At 38.5% G+C, this 24,728-nt stretch overlaps 1 protein-coding gene across 2 annotated transcripts; it reads right to left on the reverse strand.

Moving 5' to 3' along the window:
* Positions 1–1,729: 1,729 nt before the first annotated feature.
* LOC148622632 (uncharacterized) lies at positions 1,730–9,614 on the reverse strand. 2 transcript variants are annotated; one of them, XM_088572591.1, is made up of 3 exons: positions 9,365–9,576; positions 7,008–7,096; positions 1,730–2,091 (listed from the first exon to the last, which is right to left on the reverse strand). In XM_088572591.1, exons 1-3 carry the CDS (start codon positions 9,480–9,482, stop codon positions 1,933–1,935), a joined length of 366 nt encoding a protein of 121 aa, XP_088428717.1. In that variant the 5' UTR covers positions 9,483–9,576; the 3' UTR covers positions 1,730–1,932. The 2 variants fall into 2 exon arrangements, with proteins under 2 accessions (XP_088428717.1, XP_088428716.1); XM_088572590.1 differs by lacking the exon at positions 1,730–2,091 and having other exon boundaries at positions 6,132–7,096; positions 9,365–9,614.
* Positions 9,615–24,728: the final 15,114 nt, after the last annotated feature.

Raw genomic sequence — 24,728 nt, forward strand, 5'->3', positions numbered from 1 at the left:
ACTGGGATGTGTACCCCTGGCGTGTTACGTGCTGGGGTTGTCAGGCTATAATACGGAAAACCTGACCGCAAACCATAGTGGTGCACCGTGTTGGGAAAGATGCCACGTTCCTCGCACGTTAAAGAACCCTGCTGTGGTATTCGATAGGAGTAGGAACCTTTGCGCTCCGCCACAGGAGGTTAAATTGCCCGAATTTACCCATCTCGCCTTTTTCCAGTGGCAATCAAAATTTGTCGACCCTATTGTCCTTGTGTCCCATCCTTTTTTTTTTTCATTTCATCATCCATTTCATGTTCATCGTCTGAATATAGCTGAAATATTGCTGCTCGGACGTTAAACCCCAACAAACAACAAACAAACAAACATCATCGTCTGAATATAGCTAAAATATTGCTAAAAGTTTTTTGCAGAGCATGTAAAAATCTCTACCAAGTACTACATATCTGCATCTAGGTGTCCCGCCTTTTCTGGAGTAAAAAGAATGTATGTTTTCGAGACGAGATTTTAAGTGAGTACACATCAGGACACAAGGATAATAGGTACGACAAATTTTGACTCCCACTAGAAAAAGAGAGGGATGGGTAGGATCGGGCAATTTAGCCTCATTTAGCGGAGCTCAAAGGTTCCTACTCCTATCGAATACCAAAGCAGGGTTCTTTAACATGTGATGAACGTGGCATCTTTCCCAACACGGTGCATCACTATGGTTTGCGGTCAGGTTTTCCGCATTATTGCCTGACAACCCTAGCATGTACCACGCCAGGGGTACTCCATTCCACCACCTGGGACATACAACCCAGTGGTTCTGAGCACTATTTAGTCGGCTTTTACGACAAGCTTAGCGCTGCTGCAGGCCTATTCTTTTAACACCCGGACCTGCACGAGGCGTCAGGTAGTTGATAACACATATGCTAAATACCAATTTGTACTGAAGGTACCAAATTCATTATTTCTATTGATGGAAGTTTACTCCTTGAAATACGTGTGCAGCATGTGAAATAAAAGAACTGATATGGTGCAACGTTACAAATGCACCATCTTAAAACCTCTATACAAGTTAGTAGATACTTTCAAAGAATACAAAAAGGCCTTCATAAAGTCTAAATACACCTGTAATGAAGTTCTGGAATGTCCCGACAACAAAATAATAAAATCCACGGTAGTAGGGCGATGACAATTCTTGTCAAAATTTACAGCTTTATGTCGTTAATATCAGAATTAGATGTAACCTTAAGTTATTAATGTGCCATCTATGATATGAAAAGGGAGTTCTCCTGATAACTACAGGACACCTACATGTACAATGTATAACTTGTGACTTAGACTGAAGTATCATCCTAGTTAGTTTAAATGTATTTGTTCCGGTGAATTGAATAGCCCTGTCCTACATCCCGATTCCTCGACCTAATTACCTTGACGCTCTATATGACGACTCGTAATGAACTAAATGAATAGCTGCAAAAATATTTGCAGGCCCTCTGAGAATAGCTTTGACTGCACTGTTTCCCCCTACCCCAGTTAGGCCATGACTTGGAGCATATCACCGTCTTATAGTATTTTAATTGTCGTGTTGTTTATATGAATAGTCTGATCTGTATTATCAGCAGATGCCTTTTGAAGTGAAAAGGTGATCTGTTGTAGGAAATCTGTTATCATATACATGTATTCCCTACCTTGTGTCAAAATAATTAAAACCCAACAAAATTTAAAGGCTAATAATTCTATTACTAGTTCAAAACAAAACATATACAAAGTTTAACAATATCGTTACACAAAAATAATAATCTTACCATTACAAAACATTAATTCTTATACTCAAGTTTGGCTTTGGCGCAGACTCAATATTGAAAGTCTTACTAACAATGCTTAACTCGGTGTAACAGCTGAACATGCTACAAGATTCGATGAATAGATGTATCGGTGCAGCATAGGTTACAAGAGCCGGCAAAACATTGTTAATAATGCAGCTTGAAATGTTGCTCTAACTATCTGCTTACTTGTCACCTCGGTGTAGTTAGCTACAAGAGCCGGAAGACAGGCAGGTGTGTTGTACAAGACCATAGTAGAAAGAGCATAACCTCCAGATAATGCCTAAAATACATGTAGTATGAACCCTAAAGCATGTAATTTTACACTAAAATTAAATGAAGCATGAAAAATTTTGGGAATTAATTAATTAGGTAATCCCTTACTCTAAAAATTAATTAAAACGGCCAAAAATCAGATTGTATACATTGTTGTAAGTAAGTAATTATTTATTATAGTGACATGTGTACAAAATCAAACTAACAAACAATAATTTTAACATGAAATAAGACACACCCGGCCCACTGGACCTATAAGTCACTTAAATTAGCTTTATCTATATACAATTTCAAGCAAAGTAAAACAACAGAAAAAAAAAATCATTTTGAGTAAATGAACTGTCTACGCTTACAATAAGCTTTTAAAATAAAATTTGAAGTTTGTCTGGGAAAATATTTCACAAGTTGAATTAACTGTTCACATTTTGGTAAGGTTTTGAAAGTATCAAGTCCATTTATGTTATTGACAAGCTCAGTTCTGATATCATTGTAAAAACAACATTCGGTCAAAAAGTGTATTTCATCTTCAATTACATTGTCAGTGTCACACAAACGACATATTCTTTGATGTTTGGGTTCACCTACATAGCGGCCTGTTTCGATCCTCAAAGGGAGAATTCCACATCTGAACTGTGCCATCATAGATCTCTCAGATTTCGATAAGTTCATTTTGACGTATGGTTCAATTTGGAAGAACGATTTAAACGTTTTGTAAGTCCTCAACTTTGGTGAGTTTTCATTCATATCAAACCACTCAAGTGCGTACTTTTCAACAAGAGAGTCATTTACGGTGTTAAGATCACATACGAGTTTATTACTAAATTGATGATTGAGTCCAATGTCATTCATCACAGACTTTAAATCTGAGGACCAGTTATTGTTACATCTGTTATAGTCCCACAGAAACACTTGTTTACATAATCTGTCGTCAGGCATTTTCATAAGTCTATTCCAGTATCTAACCATATGTTGAAAATGTCTATGTCGTGATGGTAACCAACCCATATCTCCGATTATTGCCGATTTAGGTGCGAACTTGTGTACTCCTAAGAAGTATCTGATTGCTTTATTTTGAACATTGTCAATACAGTTGAAACCTTTAAATCCCCATATAGCAGCATTATAGTCAATAATCGGAGCCACACATGAGTAGAACAGTTTTTGAAAAGTACTAACTCCACAGTCCTTTAGCCCGTGCACTTTTGAGATTAGGGCCCCGAGGGCACGACCTCCAGCCTTAGCAAGATTATCGGCATTTGACTCGAATGTTTTCTTTTCATGAAATATCACGCCTAGATACTTATATTGTTCTGTTATTTGTAGCATATTATCACCAATTTTAAACTGGAAGGATGTTCTTGGTCTTCGTCCCGATCGAAAATGAACGACTTTAGATTTGTCCGTGTTAATGAGAACTCGCCACTTTTTACACCAGTTGTGAAGAGTATTCAGCATAAGCTGCATGTCATTCTCGTTGGTCGCAAACATAACTATGTCGTCGGCATACAATAACAGTGAAAGTTTTTTTGAATGGATATCGATACCCAACTCTAGGTTATTTATTTCCTGAACCAAGTCATTTATGAATATCGAGAATAGAGTCGGGGACAAATTATCACCTTGCTTAACTCCTGAATAGCACGTGAACCAGTCTGTCATAGTATTGTTTATTCGTATGCTTGCTGAAGTCAATGAATATATACTTTTCACAGAGTTATAAAGTTTACCATCGATATTCTTTAAGAGTAATTTATAAAGGAGCATATCACGGTCTACGAAATCGAACGCTTTCTTCAGGTCTACGAAAGTTGCTATTATATTTTGGTTATTTCGAATTATACTGTTCAGTGTAAAAACATGGTCCTCACATGATCTTTGTCGGCGGAATCCATTTTGCTCGTCTGCAAGTAAATCATTATCCTCTAAATAGGAAGTTAGACGATTGTTCATAAAAGAGCTAAACAGTTTAGATATACATGACTGTAGACACACTCCTCTATAATTCAATGGTTCTCGCTTATCGGAGGACATGTCTTTCAGGATGGGAAACAATATTGCCTTTCTCCATAAAGATGGTATCAAACTTGTATCAAATATCCATTGAAAAAGAGATAGTAGAATTGGTAAGATGTTCGGCGATTTAAGAACTTCGTATGGTATTTTATCCAAACCAGTAGCTTTTCCATTTTTCGTGGCTTTAATCACTACAGAGACCTCTTCAATAGTAATATTGGAATTTAATTCTTCGTTACATTGATATAACGGATCTAACATGTTGTTTTCTAGTAGATTTTTATGCTGTAGCGATTGTCTATAAAATTCATTATCAAAATCCTGATTTGCATTAGTGTTGTTGTACATTTTTTCAAATTCGGATTTCCATTTTTCGCAAACTTCATTTTCGTCATTAAGAATATTTCGTTCATCGTCATAAACTTCCATGGGTATTTCGGATTGTTTTCGTGGTCCCATATTACGTATTTTAGCCCAGAATTCGTTAGGGTTTTTTGTTGTCATTGTTTCAAGTTCCTCACAGAACGCATTTCGGTGCCGTCTTTCATAAAATCTCAATCTACGATCAAATAGTTTTTGTGCACTTTGGAATTGGAGCCGTTTTAATCGTTTCGAATTTGTATTTCCCGTACATTTTAAGAATGATCGCTCTTTAAAGTGCATGTCTTTCCAAAGAGTCGATAGTTCTTCATTCCAGTATGTTGTAATTATGCAATCTGAGTGCCCCAAAATTAAATATAAGGGTGATCGAGATAAAAATTAACTATAGGTACAACAAATTAAATAATACAAACTTAAAATTAACCCAGTAAATATTTAATTCATACTTAAAAATTTTTGATGTTGTTACACACTTGTGCATATATGATGCAGTAAATAAATTCAATCATGAGGATTATAAGTAGCTAAAGCTTTTTGTGCATTTTTGATCACCGAGTCTGAAGTTTTGATATATCTACAATAAGTAGGTTTGTTTGTTTGTTGGGGTTTAACGTCCGAGCAGCAATATTTCAGCTATATTCAGACAATGAACATGAAATGGATGATATAATGAACATGAAATGAAAAAAAGGATGGGTCACAAGGATAATAGAGTCGACAAATTTTGATTGCCACTGGAAAAAGGTGGGATGGGTAAGGTCGGGCAATTCAGCCTCCTGTGGCGGAGCGCAAAGGTTCCTACTCCTATCGAATACCACAGCAGGGTTCTTTAACGTGCGAGGAACGTGGCATCTTTCCCAACACGGTGCATCACTATGGTTTGCGGTCAGGTTTTCCGTATTATAGCCTGACAACCCCAGCATGTAACACGCCAGGGGTACCCCATTCCACCACCTGGGGCACACATCCTAGTTGCTCTGTGGGCAGAGCGCCTAGCCCCTGGCTAGGTTTCTGAGCACTATTTAGTCGCCTTATACGACAAGCTTAGCGCTGCTGCAGGCCTATTCTTTTATCACCCGGACCTGCACGGGGGTACAATAAGTATCTGAGGACCATCGACCCAAAGCTTAATTAGATGGTCCTCAACACAGACCCTGCCCGCAGTTGATGCGGCCCCAATGCGGAAAGTTTGTTGTTTTTGTTTGTTTGGGGTTTAACGTCCGAGCAGCAATATTTCAGCTATATTCAGACGATGAACATGAAATTGATGATAAAATGAACATGAAATGATCATCAAATGAAAAAGGGATGGGACACAAGGACAATGGGGTCGACAAATTTTGATTGTCACTGGAAATAGGGAGAGGTGGGTATGGTCGGGCAATTTACCCTCCTGTGGCGGAGCCTATGGTTCCTACTCCGAGAGAATACCAAAGCAGGGTTCTTTAACGTGCGAGGAACGTGGCATCTTTCCCAACACGATGCACCACTATGGTTTGCGGTCAGGTTTTCCGTATTATAGCCTGACAACCCCAGCATGTAACACGCCAGGGGTTACCCATTCCACCACCTGGGGCACACATCCCAGTTGCTCTGTGGGCAGAGCGCCCTAAACCCCCGACTAGGGTTCTGAGCACTATTTAGTCGCCTTTTACGACAAGCTTAGCGCTGCTGCAGGCCTATTCTTTTAACACCCGGACCTGCACGGGGCCCAATGCGGAAAAAATGACCATTATAACATGTAGAATCATAGCCTAAAATGTCCATGGTATGTTTAAACATATTTAAAAAGTAAGATCTTGAAATAGTATTTCCATATATATTTACAAACAATGGAGTGTCTAGAGATGGATTATTTTGTAGCCTTTTCTTCATTTATATACAACATATTGTATGAGGACATATATCCTTGCCTTTCTATTTTATTGTCACACCTTGTCTAAAAGGATCTGTTTTGAAAATTTGGAGTTTAAGATGTACACAATCAGTCATAATTATCAAATCTGAAACACATAAATGAAATGCTGGATCAAATTTCTCAGCACTATCTACTGTAAACTCGCCACATCTTAAAAACCCCAAAAATGCTATTGTACACATGGCTTCAAGCAATAAATTTTCATAGCTACTTCCTTGACGCAGCCATAGACAAACTTTTTCTAAAATATCAAAAGTGATAGGATATCTAGGCTTAAAAGTAATTGATTGAGTCCGTTTGACACCATTGATAATTGTCTTAAGGCGTCTGAGTTCAAGAACATTAGGATAACCAATATTTAATTCTAAACACTTAGACCTAATGCTACATAAATAAGACTTTATAATGCTATAACTTATCAGTAGTTTACTAGTACAATAAGGTACGAAAAGTAGTAGGGTTTCTTCATCAACTTTTACATTAGAATACTCTGGTACTATAAAAGCTACAATCCTCGTTAATAGCAAAAAATTCACATAAGCCTTAAAGCCAACTTGATACACTTGTCTAGTTTTACTTGAGATAGATCTATACCACAATTGATCCACTACATTGTAGAGTTCCAAAGCACATGTTGAGGTGGAAGCACTGTGCATGATAGGTTCTGAGCCTCTGGCGCAAGTTGGCGGAATCTGTACATCTGCAAACGAGACAAAGCATCTGCTATTGAATTGTATTTACCTGGCACATGTTTACACATGAAAATAAAGTTATATTGAGCGGCAACTAAATCATTAAGGGCATAATATGTTGTGATTTTAATCTGCCTTTCTTTAGGATAGCTACTGTAGCCTCATTATCACACATAAACACTATCTTTGTTTTGCCACAAATGCCCCCACAAGATGGCAGTCACTGCTATGGGATACAGTTCCTTGAAAGCTATTGAGAAGATACTGTCCTCCGCTAATACATCTAGAAACATGGATGGCCATGCTTCAGAAAACCACAACCCTTTGTAATATCCTCAAAAACCTATAGTTCCTTAGGCATCTGTACATAGACACAATTCATCAGATGAAATACGTTCCACATTGTAAAACATGCTGACACCATTCCAATTACATAAAAAAGAACGCCACATTCTAATGTCTTCTCGGCACTCTTTATTTATCTTAACATAATGATGTAAAGCTCGAACAGTAGTTGACAATTTAATTAAATGGGACACAAAAGCTCTGCCGGGAATTACAACACGGGACGCAAAATTAAGGTGACCAAGCAGTTGTAAGAGTTCCCGTTTTGTGCAGGATTTCTTGGACAAAAATTCTGTTAAAAAGGCAGTAATACGTAGGAGTTTCTCATGTGGTAGCCTAGGCTGCATTAAACTAGAATCCAAGATAATGCCTAAATATTCCATAACAGTATCTGGGCCAGCTGTCTTATGCTTAGCCATAGGAACATTAAGTCTACCAAATATTGTATACAAAAGGTCCATATTTCTTGGACTACATTTTTTAGGATGCTCGAAAGTAATAAAATCATCAAGATGTAAAATAAACTGAATATCATAGTTGTTCTCAGCTATCCAACAATTTGCTTGTGAAAGCATGTCAAAAATTGTTGGTGATGAGCGACAGCCAAAGGCAAGTTTAGTATAGTAATAATAACTATCTCTCCATTTAAGACAAAACATATGCCACTGAGAAGTAACAATCGGCATAAGTTTAAACGCATCAGAAATATCCGTTTTACACATTCATGTATTCCTACCTAAGTTTTGTATTATTTTAATAGCATCATCTATACGAACATAAGACAAAGAGCATTGTTCCTTATCAATCATGTCATTTACACCCTAATGTGTGTCGTCCTCATGAGGAGAAGATAAGTCTACTATAAGTCTATGTTTCCCTGAATATTTCCCTTTAGCCACACCAATGGGACTTGTGTATCTACTACTTCTGGTTGTGTAATTGCTGAACGTAGATTTTTACACTCTTTACTAGGTACATCCACATCCGATATTAAGGTGTCAAAGCTATAAACAAGGCCATTACATAAGTAGTTAACAAAGTCCCTATCTGGATCTGGATGTTTTAGCAGTTCCTGTTGCAAAACACTAACATGAACAGGGGTGGGGTATCAACTTTGGTATGTGAAGTATATGTAGCTAGTCGTCACTTGATGGTGGTGACAAATTCTGTATGGTTTTGTTTTTGTGATATTCTCTTGTTACAAGAAGAAGAACCGTGATTGTTAGAGAAGCACACAGAACATAAATGTGAATATGAGCACTGTTGCCTGTTACATTTGTTGTCATTGAAATTGTTACAAATTTCTTGATCGTTAAATATTATCCTTTTCCGGCCATAACGGTCACTATCCTTTACACTCATATTTGCCTTTAACTTAGGAGGGAAATTAGTTGGATTTTGTGTCCATAGCTGAGGACAGAAAGATGTAAGATGCATAGTAGATGAACAATAAGAGCATGTGTTAACCCTTGCATTGCCTGTGACCATGCTCAATAGTGATGTGTCCTTGCTTGACCAATCTACCTTGATGTTAAATCTTTCAAAGCTGCCGCTGAGCGGGCTGAAAACTGGCAATGGTAATCATAAAATTTTGGACCATACACATTGAAAATTTCAATTATATTGGCTTCATACCTATCTAATTCTATGCGCCTTGGTGGAAATTGGATGCACATTACCCTTTTAAACTTGCCAAAGGCGGTGATAAACTCACTAATTGTAAGCACTTTATGCAATTTTGTATCCTCATGACCTGACATATTGAGTGTGATTGACCCCTATTCCTGTACATAAGTTTTATCATTAACAAACTTGCAAGATTAATGTCTTTGCCTTCGAAATTCGCTTTTTAAGGATTTCAGGCACCACATCTAAGTGGGGAATACATTCAGATGGGACTTCAAATTCAGAGTTTGGAAAGCGATACCCACCATGTGTGAAAGACTGCTGACTGTTTGTCGTTTCAGTGGAATTTCCATTCATTCCTAAAAGCTGCCAACGCCGTGGACAAATTGTTCTGGTCTCCACTGATTTGAGAGTTCTTATCATTATGAATTAATTTTTCATCACTGTCTGCTGAAGACCTAGCATAGTTTGTTGCATCGTCTGCATAGAGTTTAACATACCAGTCACAATGTTGTTGTTCATGGGCGCCGCCATATTGGATGACGTATTTGTGACAACATTCAGATCTCTACGCGAGCTTCTTTGGACCGCATCACTGCGATTATCCAACGCTAAAGTTGATCAATTTACCTAACTGTCAGAAGGAATATCGGTAGTATCAACTTCACTCGCTTCCTTTTCAGAATTGGCCGAATTGTCATCATTAATTTCTGTAGACACTTAAACGTTTGTACTATTTATACTATTTCTTGAAATGTTCCTACGCGCTATATTTTCCTCGTAAATCTTTTTCAGATTAGCTTTGCCGATCGAGAGTGGTACAAAAACATCAATTTTTTCTAGTTCTTGTTGTAATTTCGATTCGAGGTATCCCAAGAGGAAGATCTTTGCTTGTTCAGTCTAGATCGATGTTTGTTGGGGTTTAACGTCCGAGCAGCAATATTTCAGCTATATTCAGACGATGAACATGAAATTGATGATAAAATGAACATGAAATGATCATCAAATGAAAAAGGGATGGGACACAAGGACAATGGGGTCGACAAATTTTGATTGCCACTGGAAATAGGGAGAGGTGGGTAGGGTCGGGCAATTTAGCCTCCTGTGGCGGAGCCCTATGGTTCCTACTCCGGGAGAATACCACAGTAGGGTTCTTTAACGTGCGAGGAACGTGGCATCTTTCCCAACACGGTGCACCACTATGGTTTGCGGTCAGGTTTTCGTATTATAACCTGACAACCCCAGCATGTAACCAGGGGTACCCCATTCCACCACCTGGGGCACACATCCCAGTTGCTCTGTGGGCAGAACGCTCTAGCCCCTGGCTAGGGTTCTGAGCACTATTTAGTCGCCTTTTACGACAAGCTTAGCGCTGCTGCAGGCCTATTCTTTTAACACCCGGACCTGCACGGGGCCAGTCTAGATCGAGGTGCGCGTTTGTCCGCCGTTGTGATAACTCTAAAAGGGATTTCTTAATCTGTACATACAATCCATCATCAGTGTTATAATTACAAATGTGAACATCGAACAAAACTGAAAGGTTGAAATATCGTTAGTTATCGAATCGAAACGTTTGGAAAATTTGTTGCGAACTGAGTAACTTGCAGCCATACCCAACTATCAATGACGTAATGCTAAAATAACAACCAATCAAATTCTAAGCATATGCTTATTATAAATAAACTCGTAGAGACAAATAGTTCTGAATTAACAGCATAAACCTGTCTTATCTATATAAGCCTTAAATTATTTAATTCGGAACCCCTAAAAACTAAAGCTTAATTTCTGTTATCAAACATGAATTTCGTGGTGACAAATTTGGCTTACTACTCTGGTATATTTGTTTTTCGAGTATTTCTGGTCAACAATATAGTTCTAGATATACATTTTCTTGCACTTGATTTTAATCCTGTTAATGAAATAAAACTCCTTGAAACGGGCGTATGGTATACCAAAATTTTTTATATTTATAAAATTGGTATTTTGTATTTCATAGCACATTTTCAAAAACATCATTAGTTTCAAATCCGTTACACAAGTCTAAACAACAGTAGGTTAATATAACAGGGAAGGTGGATCTTCTAGCAACATGATTACCAAAGACAGTATTGAAATATTCAAAATTTGTCTCGTGGAAAAAAATCAATACAAAAATCTATAAAATAAATATAGATAATGTATCAGCATGAAAAAAATTATCATTAAACTTAAACTTCAGATAATGGTACTTGGAAATCACGTTCGTTTTAGCATCCGTATCAAGAAAGATAATTTGAATGACTTAAATATCGGATGAGTTGAAACAATTTTAATTTACCGGGCCAGTTAATCACAATTTCTTTGTATTTTAATTGCTCAAGCAAAAAATAAAATATATATCTTTATTTTTCTCAAACCAAAGTACTATGGTACAGAGAAACAGAAAATATAAACAAAGAAATTCATGAAAATACAAATTAACATTATACAAAGGTAATACAGAGGTATCTGCATTTAGCATATTAGTATAAAACAGCTGAATTAACAAACAACCAGCCCAGGAGATTACATTTTTGAGTTAATAATACGTATACATTTGCAGAGAATGTTTCTATTATTCATTAATTCTCTGAACTTAATAATGTTTGGCCTGTCTCTAAATTTCTTCATCAATTTTCTTTTTTCGTTTCCGCCCCGTGCAGGTCCGGGTGTCAAAAGAATAGGCCTGCAGCTGCGCGAAGCTTGTCAAAAGGCGACAAAATAGTGCTCAGAAGCCTAGCCGGGGGCTAGCCGCTCTGCCCATAGAGCAACTGGGACGTGTACCCCTGGCGTGTTACACCTTGGGGTTGTCAGGCTGTAATACGAAAAACCTGACCGCAAACCATAGTGGTGCACCGTGTTGGGAAAGATGCCACGTTCCTCGCACATTAAAGAATCCTGCTTTGCGATAGGAGTTTGATTGGTTGTTGGGGTTTAACTTTTTCCGATTTTCTTTTATTTGATTCTCTGAAATCTCTGACGGTTTTCGAGTTATAAGAGGCCGAAGTGGTCTCACTAACCACTTCTTACGTTTCCATTTAAGTGGTCTCACTAACCACTCCTAACGTTTCCATTAGTTCACATCTTAAAAAAATTAATTTTCAAAGTTTCACTGTAAAATCCCAGAATAAATGATGTCTGTAAGTTGCATACAGTTGCGAATGTTCGAATGATTGATGGTTTGTGTTCAACACCCAAGCACCAATATTTCAGCTATATCCGGGCAATGAAAATGAAATGATGATGATGAAATGAAAAATTGGATGGGACACAAGGATAATAGACTCGACAAATTTTAGTTGCCACTGGAAATAGGAAAAGCGGGTAGGGTCGGACAATTTAACCTCCTTACACCACGGACAAACACGGGACGCGAAGCTTCTAAAATAAGGCTTTTAAAATCTTTTAACTAATGGTACGATAATCACAGAAATTCTTCACAAGTTTACTTAAATAAATAATAATGAAAAATCAACATTTTTACCTTTTCTGCTAACTGACAGCATGGAGGCAAATTACACTTTTGACGTAAATTACAAATATGAGTTAAAAGTTTTATTTTGACTTTTTGATCAGAATACACACAAAGTATGCACATATATCTAAGCTCAATGTGTTTTTGGTACTATATAGGTGGTGGCAATTTGACAAGAAAGTGGTAAGTGAAACCAGTGGGTCACTAGTACATTACCCCCTTTTTTCGGTCAATTTTGATTTGGATTGCTTTTGGATCAGATTTGCACATCAAATGTTATTTAAAGTAAAAGAATCGAAAACAAAAGACTTCGATTGGCACACTTTAAACAGAACTTTTTCACTTTAAATTGAATTTCAAATTGTGTGCTATATTGTGTCTAAACGAGATGTTGTATCCATAATGAACTGAACTTCCTTATGCCTAAGTGTGTTAAAAACTATAATTGTGTTCACACTTGCCTAAGAAGACGATATAATATTAAGACGAGGCTCAGAATCTTGGCTAAATGCAAGGCAGTGCCGAGCGTCTTTTTTTTTTTGTAGGAAATTTTGGTACATACTGGTAGCAAAATTAAAACTAGATTTATTTCAGCAAAAAAAAAAAAAAACGATTGATTGTTCGGGTTTAACGTCCAAGCAGCAATATTTCCGCTATATTCAGACGATGAACATGAAATGAAAAATGGGATGGGACACAAGGATGATAGGGTCGACAAATTGTGTTTGTTTGTTGGGGTTTAACGCCCAAGCAGCAATATTTCAGCTATAGTCAGGCGATGAACATGAAATGGATAACAAAATGAACATGAAATGATGCTGATGAAATGAAAAAAGGTATGGGGCACAAGGATAATATGGTCGACAAATTTTGATTGCCACAAGTCAAAAGACAGGGATGGGTTGGGCAATTTAGCCTCCTGTGGTGGAGCGCAAAGGTTCCTACTCCGAGAGAATACCACAGCAGGGTTTTTTAACGTGCGAGGAACGTGGCAACTTTCCCAACACGGTGCACTACTATGGTTTGTGGTCAGGTTTTCCGTATCATAGCCTGACAACCCCAGCATGTAACACGCCAGGGGTATCCCATTCCACCACCTGGGGCACACATCCCAGTTGTTCTGTGGGCAGAGCGCGCTAGCCCACGGCTAGATTTCTGAGCACTATTTAGTCGCCTTTTACGACAAGCTTAGCGCTGCTGTAGGCCTATTCCTCCAAAAATATAACTTCTAATCATAAGTAAGTTAATTTAATTCAGAACTAATTGAAAAAATTAACTATGCCGGGATTAAATAGTCATTCATGTCTATTCAAAAAATATTCACTGATACTTTATGACGCAACCATATGGTTTTATAAACTTTTTGTATAACTTGTGTCAAAGGTAAAACTATCAATAATTTATTTTTATGCAAGTAATAAGATTTTAGTCTCAGATTTCATGCTCTCTCGTTAACGTGATGATGAGATTACTCTGGACAACGTTTTGAATAATTCAGTTACAATAGCCATGGCTCTTAATTTTCATCAGCTCCTTTGAACTATCAATATAAATATGAGACCCTAATACGCTTTGTTTACACCATTAAGTTGATTTCCCTTGCAGAATCCCTTTATTTATATTTCCAAGCACGTTATACAGATAAAAAAAATAGGATTTGTTGTACCATTACATGAGAAATTGATAGCAATAAAGACAAAAACAAAGCATTATATTGGAAAACCTAATGTGACGTTAATGTCGGAAGGAAAACAGGTCATTAATCATACATCTATAGTTATCCTGAGTCATAATGAAGAGAATACCACTGCCTATTACAAAAAATACATTTAGTTTTAGTGTCCTTTCATAATAACACTACATTATAAGTTTAATCGTGTGTTGTTATTGCTGCTACCCCTATAAAACATTTGCTTTATCTATAAAAACTCAGTAAACTCATACAAGCCCTTTTAAAGATGTTTTCCCTGTTCATTGAACAAAATAGCTTGCAGACAGTAAGAAGACATGAATTTATGCTTGTACTGATAATTAAGTTCTAGGTTTTAGAGATTAATTTGAATTTAATGACAAAGTTTGATTGACACTGGAAATAGGGAGATGTGGGTAGGATCAGGCAATTTAGCCTCCTGTGTCGGAGCCTAATGGATCCTATTCCGAGAGAATACCACAGAAGGGTTCTTTTACATGCGAGTAACGTGAAATTTTTCCTAAGTTTCCTTGTTTGCGATCAGGTTTTCCGTATTGTGGCCTTGACTATCCAAGCATGAAGCGTGCCAGGAGTACCCCATTCCACCCCCTGGGACAAAGAACCCAGTTGCTCAGTTAGCGTCCCGTGCAGGTCCGGATGTCAAAAGAATAGGCCTGCAGAAGCGCTAAGCTTGTCGTAAAAGGTTGATTGATTGATTGGTTGTGGGGTTTAACGCCCGAGCAGCAATATTTCAGCTATATTCAGGCGATGAGCGTGAAATGGATTACCAAATGAACATGAAATAATGATGAAATGAAAAATGGCATGGGGACATAAGAATAATGGGGACGACAAATTTTGATTGCCACTGGAAATAAGGAGAGGTGGGTAGGGCAGGGCAATTTTGCCTCCTTTGGTGGAGCCCTTCCGTTATACTCAGGGATAATACCATAGAAGGTTCTTTAACGAGCTAAAAACGTGGATATTAGTCAAAAATAAACTTTCAATTGATTAAACAATCCAACAAGATCTCCTCATAAGTCAAAATCAGTTTTAATAATTATCGACAAAACTTCGATTTCCCGCAAATTCATGTTGGACATGTTTTTTTATTATCTTTACGCCCTGGCATAGTCTTGAGTAAACTAATTGCCTTTAGCATTTTAAAAAATAATAAGGTAAAAAAATATAACGTGATAGTGGTGCTGTATTAAATTTCTACGGCTTCAAGACAGTAATTGTCTACCATATTAGTTTCAGAATTCCCACTTAATATTCCTGCAGTAGTCGTTGAAGATTGGTACCTTATCCTTAGCCTTTATAATCTAATACGTATATTGATTCTGAAAACATTTCATCGGGAAACTTGCATTATTAGTGAAATGTATTTCATTGTAGAGTTGGAATTACCTTCATCAAAATGCAAGATGCAGCCAATAAAGCTGTAATTCCTATTTTCAGAATGACATTAAAATCTCTGAGAGGTTAACAGGTTTAATACATTAGTTCCCAAACGAGATTAATTCATGAGGTTTTCTGAGCATGCACATGAGCATCCGTTTTCTTATTTTGAAAACCGCTTTAATCAACGTTTTCGTATGTTATGTTTCCTGTGAAAGGAAAATGTTCACCTTCGTTAACTTATACATTATCAACAGATGTAGCTATACTATACAAGAAAAACATCTCTTCATACAATATACATTAATGTATATAACACTTCTACATGTGAATCATTTTCATCAACAATCTCATACCAAGAGGGGATTTAACTCTAAACGGTTTAAAAAGCTGCCGCTCCCCAGAACTAAGAACTAAAATACTTAAATTAAATACAAATAGCTATATAATGAAGGTAGAAGTATCTATATTCAGTGATAAAGTGTATTGCAGAGAATACTTCGACGACTATGCTTCCCAAATCTGATGAACGTTTGATAGTCGCAAATATGCCATAAAGTCAGTTTTGTTTGAGCAAAATTAGCTCATTAATTTACAATTTTAAATCACTAATTTGTACACTCCTGGAATTATACTCATGAAAGATGAGTATCATTATCTTGTCCATCCCCATTCACTGGTAGACCGCCAAATTTTAAATTCTTATTTTTCTAGGTTGTGCCAATTAGAGAAGATCTCAACGGAAGACTTTGTGGCAGCAGTGTTTGATGAGAGAAAGGATAAACTTTAAAACACCACCCAAAACATTATTTCTGCACAAAATTTGAACACTGTCCCATAATTACAGTGCTATATGTCTCACATTTAGTATTCCAGAGTTACTGTTTATCTCTCATTCCAAAATATTCTCACCCAAAAATTTCAAAGTTACAGTGAACAAGATGATATCTATTGATTTTTACATGCAAATAGGTAAAAAGAATTGTGTAACTGTTACTGGAAATGACCGTCCACAAAAGACAAGTTTGCAGTAGTGTTTTTGCTCTTTCTTTAATAAGCTCTCTTTTGATTGTCATCGCTCTCTGGTGTGTATTTTCAGATAATCAACTTGAAGAATTGAAAAAGTGTAGTCTAATTACTTTTATGTGAATACAGACAAGTTTTTAAATTCGTAAGTTCTTGGTAGAGATTCCTCATATTGTGAAAGAAATAATTCCAAATCATCTTCCAAATATACTGAGGAAGATGTTTACAAAATGCTGAAATTCTTAATCGACAACATATTTGTCTAGTGTGGTGGACGTGTTTTTCAACAAACGGTCGGCATTCCAATGGGAGCAAATCGTGCTCCTTTACTTGCTGACCTATTCCTTCACTCCTATAGCTGATCTGATCCGAAAGAAAGAATATGGTTTGGCTAGATCTTTTAATCTCAGTTTCCGCTATATAGATGACATATTATCTTTAAACAATCCTAATTTCGGGGATTTGATACATCGCATCTACCCCAAAGAACATGACATAAAGGATACCAGACACTGTGAAAGCAGCCTCATATCTTGACCTACACTTAGAAATCGATGGTAAAGGAAAACTATTGACCAAATATTGCAACAAATGTGATGACTTTTCATTCAAAATTGTAAATTTTCCTTTCATCTGTGGCAACATCCCTTCAGCATTTCATGTTCATTTTATCATCCATTTCATGTTCATGGCCTGAATATGGCTGAAATGTTGCTGCTCGGGCGTTAAACCCCAACAATCGATCAATCAATCAACTTTTATTATTACAAAGTATGCCTGTTCTAAATCCATGGTTTATTCATCAAGGAATATTATGATATCACATCTAAATCAATGTAAAATAAATAAAGTATAACAACCTTAATTTCAAGGTGAAATATTGTTATTTTTTACGGAAAAACCGGGCATGCTTTCCTATGGCAACCAACATGTCAAAGCATTAAAAGTTGACTGTTTATCTACTCAAAGGTCTGCAAGTTTGAAGATATTCCGAGACCATGTGTGCCACATCCCCTATTTAAAATGTTCAAAGCTTAAAGAGAATGACTGTTTGACATGTTGTCCTTTACTTTTAAATATAACAGCAGGCAAAATATACGCTTGTCATTGAAATCAACACCCCGTTCCTTGCTTGTCTCTCGAGATTTTCCCTAGCATCAGTGATATTTCTAACTAGTCATTTCTAAGCACCTAATAACATGAAACAATCTATTATCGAGAGCTTTAAATGACAAGTTAATTTTAACATGGTGCTAAATTGAGTATTACAAGACCCGAGTACTCATGTCAGTTCAAATATACTGGAAATGAAGTGTAAGAAAGTATAGAGTCTTGTTCCATTAGATTTATGTGGCGTAAATAATCCCGAAGGCAAATAAGCTTCACGGTATTGTAAAATCAACTTAAGAGACGCTCATTACGTAATCTTTACACGTATTGGTGATATTAATATGTCTGCGCCAATCATTTAAAGTTGAGAGTTAGGTTTCTATATATTTAAATGGGACAACGAAGATAGATTGTTTTTGGAGGACATTGTGCTGAAGAATTGTAGTAGAAAAAAGAGGCAACATGTCTGACGTGTGTTTATGTTTCTTTTTTGTTTGTTTGTTTGTTGGGGCCCCGTGCAGGTCCGGGTGTTAAAAGAATAGGCCTGCAGCAGCGCTAAGCTTGTCGTATAAGGCGACTAAATAGTGCTCAGAAACCTAGCCGGGGGCTAGGCGCTCTGCCCACAGAGCAACTGGGATGTGTGCCCCAGGTGGTGGAATGGGGTACCCCTGGCGTGTTACATGCTGGGGTTGTCAGGCTATAATACGGAAAACCTGACCGCAAACCATAGTGGTGCACCGTGTTGGGAAAGATGCCACGTTCCTCGCACGTTAAAGAACCCTGCTGTGGTATTCGATAGGAGTAGGAACCTTTGCGCTCCGCCACAGGAGGCTAAATTGCCCGACCTTACCCATGCCCCTTTTTCCAGTGGCAATCAAAATTTGTCGACCCTATTCTCCTTGTGACCCATCCTTTTTTTTTCATTTCATGTTCATTTTATCATCCATTTCATGTTCATTGTCTGAATATAGCTGAAATATTGCTGCTCGGACGTTAAACCCCAACAAACAAACAAACAAATTGTTTGTTGGGGTTTAACGTCCGAGCAGCAATATTTCAGCTATATTCAGACGATGAACATGAAATTGATGATAAAATGAACATGAAATGACGATGAAATGACGATGAAATGAAAAAGGAATAGGACAATGGGGTCGAGAAATGTAACACGCATGTAACACACCAGGGGTACCAATTCCACCACCTGGGGCACACAACCTAGTTGCCCCAGGCTAGGGTTCGGATCACTATATAGTCGCCTATTACGACAAGCTTAGCGCTGCTGCAGGCCTATTCTTTTAACACCCGGACCTGCACGGGGCTGTTCCTCTTTTAATGTCTGAATTACACCTATTACGCCACGTTCTTTTCCGCCTCCCTGCAAACATTGAGACTTGTGACAAGACATCGAATGAAGTAAGTATTGGGTCTTTTATCCCTGGACTGGAACTCGGGTGCCCTGTGGATAAGACTACTGAAGAATCATTTATGAAGCTCTTTGGGTCGCATAGTGGAGCTAGTTATGACTGCTATTTTAACCAGTTTGTTTGGGAATTAACAGTCTATCAAATAGATATGTGCTGCATATAAACGTGGACAGGTATTCAGGGATACACTGCATATAGCTGACATGTTGTCAAACACTCCAGTGGACAATATTCACCAGTTACTGAAAGCTCTTGGAGTCGTACGCAGTCTGGAAATAGTTTCAACTATAATGGAAGCCGAAAATCGTCTCAATATTTTTTTTCTGACAGCGACAAAATGGATAACTTGTTGGTGTTTTCTCTTTATTCATAAGAAATGTTTTTTAATAATGCTAAAAGAAAATGAACAAAAAGTGCAAAGCTTACAGAAGAGCTTGCGACCTTTTCAAAAGAAAGTGACAATAAATAAACGAACCGACATGGATTTGGAATACAAACATTCCAACTCCTTAACAGATTTCAGTCTAATGACGTGAAGATCTAGGACAAGTACATAAAAATATCCTTTACATGTAAATCCTTAGACGTTTTAAATATTGAGACGGCAAATGGTTTCTGAAGTAAAACTGATAAATCTAACGCTTTTCCCCGTCCATCACACGTTATTCTAAAATGTCTGTTAAATATTTGATTCTGGAGTAGAAATTAATACAAACAATCAATATAACGATGTTTGCTGAGGAATATTGTTGCCGTCTAGGAACGCGCAGTGCTCTGGTGGAGCTATAAAACTGACACAGGTGCTCGAAGAGAGGATATAGCTTTCACTATTTTTGCATTAAATTTCTTTAGGCAGCCCTAATATGCATATTTGATCTGTTTTACATGATTAGTTTGTGGTCAGGTTTTCCGTATTATGTCCTGACGACCCCAGCATGTAGCATACCAGGGGTACCCCATTCCACTACCTGAAGCACATTACTTAGTTGCTCTGTGGGCAGAGCGCCCTTGCCTCCGACCAGGGTTCTGAGCACTATTTAGTCGCCTTCTACAAGCTTAGCGCTGCTGCGGGTCTATTCTTTTGATACCCGGATCCGTGCGGAGTTAAATCAGAATTAGCCCCGTGCAGGTCCGGGTGTCAAAAGAATAGGCCTGCAACAGCGCTAACTTTGTCGTACAAGGCGACTAAATAGTGCTCAGAAACCTAGCCGGAGGCTAGGCGCTCTGCCTACAGAGCAACTGGGATGTGTGCCCCCAGGTGGTGGAATGGGGTACCCCTGGTGTGTTACATGCTGGGGTTGTCAGGTTATAATACGGAAAACCTGACCGCAAACCATAGTGGTGCACTGTGTTGGGAAAGATGCCACGTTCCTCTCACGTTAAAGAGCCCCGTGCAGGTCCGGGTGTTAAAAGAATAGGCCTGCAGCAGCGCTAAGCTTGTCGTAAAACGCGATTAAATAGTGCCCAGAAACCTAGCCGGGGGCTAGGCGCTTTGCCCACAGAGCAACTGGGATGTGTGCCCCAGGTGGTGGAATGGGGTACCCCTGGCGTGTTCCATGCTGGGGTTGTCAGGCTATAATACGGAAAACCTGACCGCAAACCATAGTGGTGCACCGTGTTGGGAAAGATGCCACGTTCCTCGCACGTTAAAGAACCCTGCTGTGGTATTCGATACGACCTTTGCGCTCCGCCACAGGAGGCTAAATTGCCCGACCTTACCCATCCCCCCTTTTTCCAGTGGCAATCAAAATTTGTCGTCCCTATTATCCTTGTGTCCCATCCTTTTTTTCTTTTCATTTTCATTTAATCATCCATTTCATGTTCATTGTCTGAATATAGCTGAAATATTGCTGCTCGGACGTTAAACCCCAACAAACAAACAAACTCACGTTAAAGAACCATACTGTGGTATTCTCCCGGAGTAGGAACCATAGGGCTCCGCCACAGGAGGCTAAATTGCCCGACCCTTCCCACCTCTCCCTATTTCCAGTGGCAATCAAAATTTGTCGACCCCATTGTCCTTGTGTCCCATCCCTTTATCATTTCATCATTTCATGTTCATTTTATCATCAATTTCATGTTCATCGTCTGAATATAGCTAATATTATTGCTGCTCGGACGTTAAACCCCAACAAACAACAAAAGCAATCAAAAATCCAAACAGTCAGTTTGTTAAGGATACCCTAAAAATAAAAACACCAACTTTCATTGAATTCTGAACAGTAGTTTCTGAGATTTTTGAAAGTAATAACATCAAAAAACAGCAAAAAAACGACCTAAAAGGGTAATAACTCCAACATGGGTCAACAGCTTTTCACAAAAATTTGTTTTGTTTGTTGGGGTTTAACGTCCGAGCAACAATATTTCAGCTATATTCAGACAATGAACATGAAATGGATAATAAAATGAACATGAAATGAAGAAAAAAAAGGATAGGTCACAAGGATAGTAGGGTCGACAAATTTTGAGTGCCACTGGAAAAAGGGGGGATGGGTAAGGTAGGGCAATTTAGCCTCCTGTGGCGGAGCGCAAAGGTTCCTACTCCTATCGAATACCACAGCAGGGTTCTTTAACGTGCGAGGAACGTGGCAACTTTCCCAACACGGTGCACCACTATGGTTTGCGGTCAGGTTTTCCGTATTATAGCCTGACAACCCCAGCATGTAACATGCCAGGGGTACCCCATTCCACCACCTGGGGCACACATCCCAGTTGCTCTGTGGGCAGAGCGCCTAGCCCCCGGCTAAGTTTCTGAGCACTATTTAGTCGCCTTTTACGACAAGCTTAGCGCTGCTGCAGGCCTATTCTTTTAACACCCGGACCTGCACGGGGCCACATAAATTTGACCACAGAGTGATCTCATCATGCTGAATACTTTTATACTTTTTTTATACTTTTGGCTTAACCTAACGGTTTTGGAGATATATGCAAAAATCTGCTGTCTCACCCCTATGCCCTATTTTAGTAACGGCGGCCATGTTTTTTAACCGATCAAAAATCCAAACAGACATTTTGTGCAGGATATCTAAGGAACAGTCATAAGTTTTATGCAAATCTATTTAGTAATTTCAGAGAAGTTGTTTGAAGAAACTTAACGACGATGACGGACGCCAAGTGATGGCAATAGCTCACATGACCTACGGTTTGCGGTCAGGTTTTCCGTATTATAGCCTGACAATCCCATCATGTAACACGCCAGGGGTACCCCATTCCACTACCTGGGGCACACATTTCAGTTGCTCAGTGGGAAGAGCGCCTAGCCGCCGGCTAGGTTCCTGAGCACTATTTAGTCGCCTTTTACTACAAGTTTAGCGCTGCTGCGGGCGTATTCCTTTGACCACCGGACCTGCACGGGATTCCTTAAAGATGGAAACATTGGAAGCTATGCTTGACTTTTTATCGATTGTCTCACAAAGCACAATATGGTGGTTTTATTTATCGTTTCTAAGCCAGTCCATGCAATATCACGAATTCGTTGCTTATGCATTATCGCTTTTAAATTCTTCAACATAAACATAAATTTCACTTTTCAGAATAATGAAATGAGTACGATTTTTTTTTAATTTGATCTCATTAAGGCTGAAAATTGTTATGATGGAATAACCAATCTGTGGCAGTAAAAGCACTTCATTGAAAAAAAAACTTAGAATGACAAGATATCCATATCTTCTCCTTCAATGGCAAGAATGATAACCTTGATACATCTAAAAGGAAAAAAGTTTCTTTGTACATTAACATCATTTTGTTTGTTGGGTCAAACAGATTATACGAAGGATGACCTTGTAATTAACTTGTAGCATTGATTTTATATACGAGTAATTTTGAGTAAATTTATCCCTGGTTATTTTTATCTTCCTCCGAAACTTGGGGAAAGTTGTTTGTAAAGTTGTCACGTAAGGTTTGTAATCTTTATATACGTTAATGGTTTTATGATAGTGATCAATATTAAGAGTGTACCCGTATCATTTCCAGATTTACCGTTTTGTATTCAAATGTAGTCCGTAAAAACTTCCGAAGTCAAAATTTGGGACGCACAGTAGCATATATAAAAAATATATCATTTCATTTGCTGCATTTTTCATAATGCATTTTTGTAATTTTTTTTTTACAAATATTTATTATGCACATAGGTTTTTTTAATGTACATGCGAGAAAAATAAATATTCCGTTCCACAGTCTTACGTTGATTGATTGATTGTTGGGGTTTAACGCCCGAGCAGCAATATTTCAACTATATTCAGGCAAAGAACATGAAGTGGATGATAAAATGAACAGGAAATGAAAAAAAAGGATGGGTCACAAGGATAATTTGGTCGACAAATTTTGATTGCCACTGGAAATAGGGAGAGGTGGGTAGGGTGGGGCAATTTAGCCTCCTCTGGCGAAGCCCTATGGTTCATACTCCGGGAGAATACCACTGTAGAATTTTTTAACGTGCGAGGAACGTGGCATCTTTCCCAACATGGTGCACCACTATGGTTTGCAGTCAGGTTTTTCGTGTTATAGCCCGACAACCCCAGCATGTAACACACCAGGGGTACCCCATTCCACCACCTTGGGCAGAGCGCCCTAGACCCCGGCTAGGGTTCTGAGCACTATTTAGTCGCCTTTTACGACACGCTAAGCGCTGCTGCAGGCCTATTCTTTTGACACCCGGACCTGCACGGGTGTATATATGGCTACTCTAAATATCTGAAATATCGCTGCTTAGGCGTTAAACACCAATCAATCAATCAATATGATTTTGTTTAAGAATCTATATTTAACCCCCCCCCCCTTTTGGGCGGGCCCCGTGCTGGTCCGGGTGTTATAAGAATAGGCCTGCATCAGCGTTAAGCTTGTCGTAAAAGGCGACTAAATAGTGCCCAGAAACCTAGCCGGGGGCTAGGCGCTCTGCCCACACAGAAACTGGGATGTACGCCCCAGGTGGTGGAATTGGGTACCCCTGGCATGTTACATGCTGGGGTTGTCAGGCTATAATACGGAACACTTGACCGCAAACCACAGTGGTGCACCGTGTTGGGAAAGATGTCAAGTTAAAGAAGCCTGCTGTGGTATTCGATAGGAGTAGGAATCTTTGCGCTCCGCCACAGGAGGCTAAATTGCCCCACCCTGCCCATCCCTCCCTTTTTCTAGTGGCAATCAAAATTTGTCGACCCTACTATCCTTGTGTCCCATCCTTTTTTCATTTCATAATCATTTCATGTTCACTTTACCATCCTTGGGCGTTCTAGAAATTTCTGCATTTTTTTTCTTCATTTTTTGATTAGTACAAAAATATGTCATTTCGCGCTCTATGACTGAGCCCGGCCGCGTTACCATCTAGTTTTCCGGGTATATGTTTTATAACGGAATCATAGGTGGACACGACCTCAACTATCTGGCGCGTTGGTCCTCGGGATCTCGAAACTTTTGAAGGACATTGCCTTACAGTAGAGCCTACGCGGCAAACGCACAACAATCTGTATCGAGTAAGTCATCGTCTGCATTCGGTTTGTTTGTTTGTTTGTTGGGGTTTAACG

The sequence above is a fragment of the Perna viridis genome, chromosome 3, assembly GCF_037379345.1.
Source record: "Perna viridis isolate PV_CMFRI_1.1 ecotype Kerala chromosome 3, ASM3737934v1, whole genome shotgun sequence".
Lineage (NCBI taxonomy): Eukaryota > Metazoa > Mollusca > Bivalvia > Mytilida > Mytilidae > Perna > Perna viridis.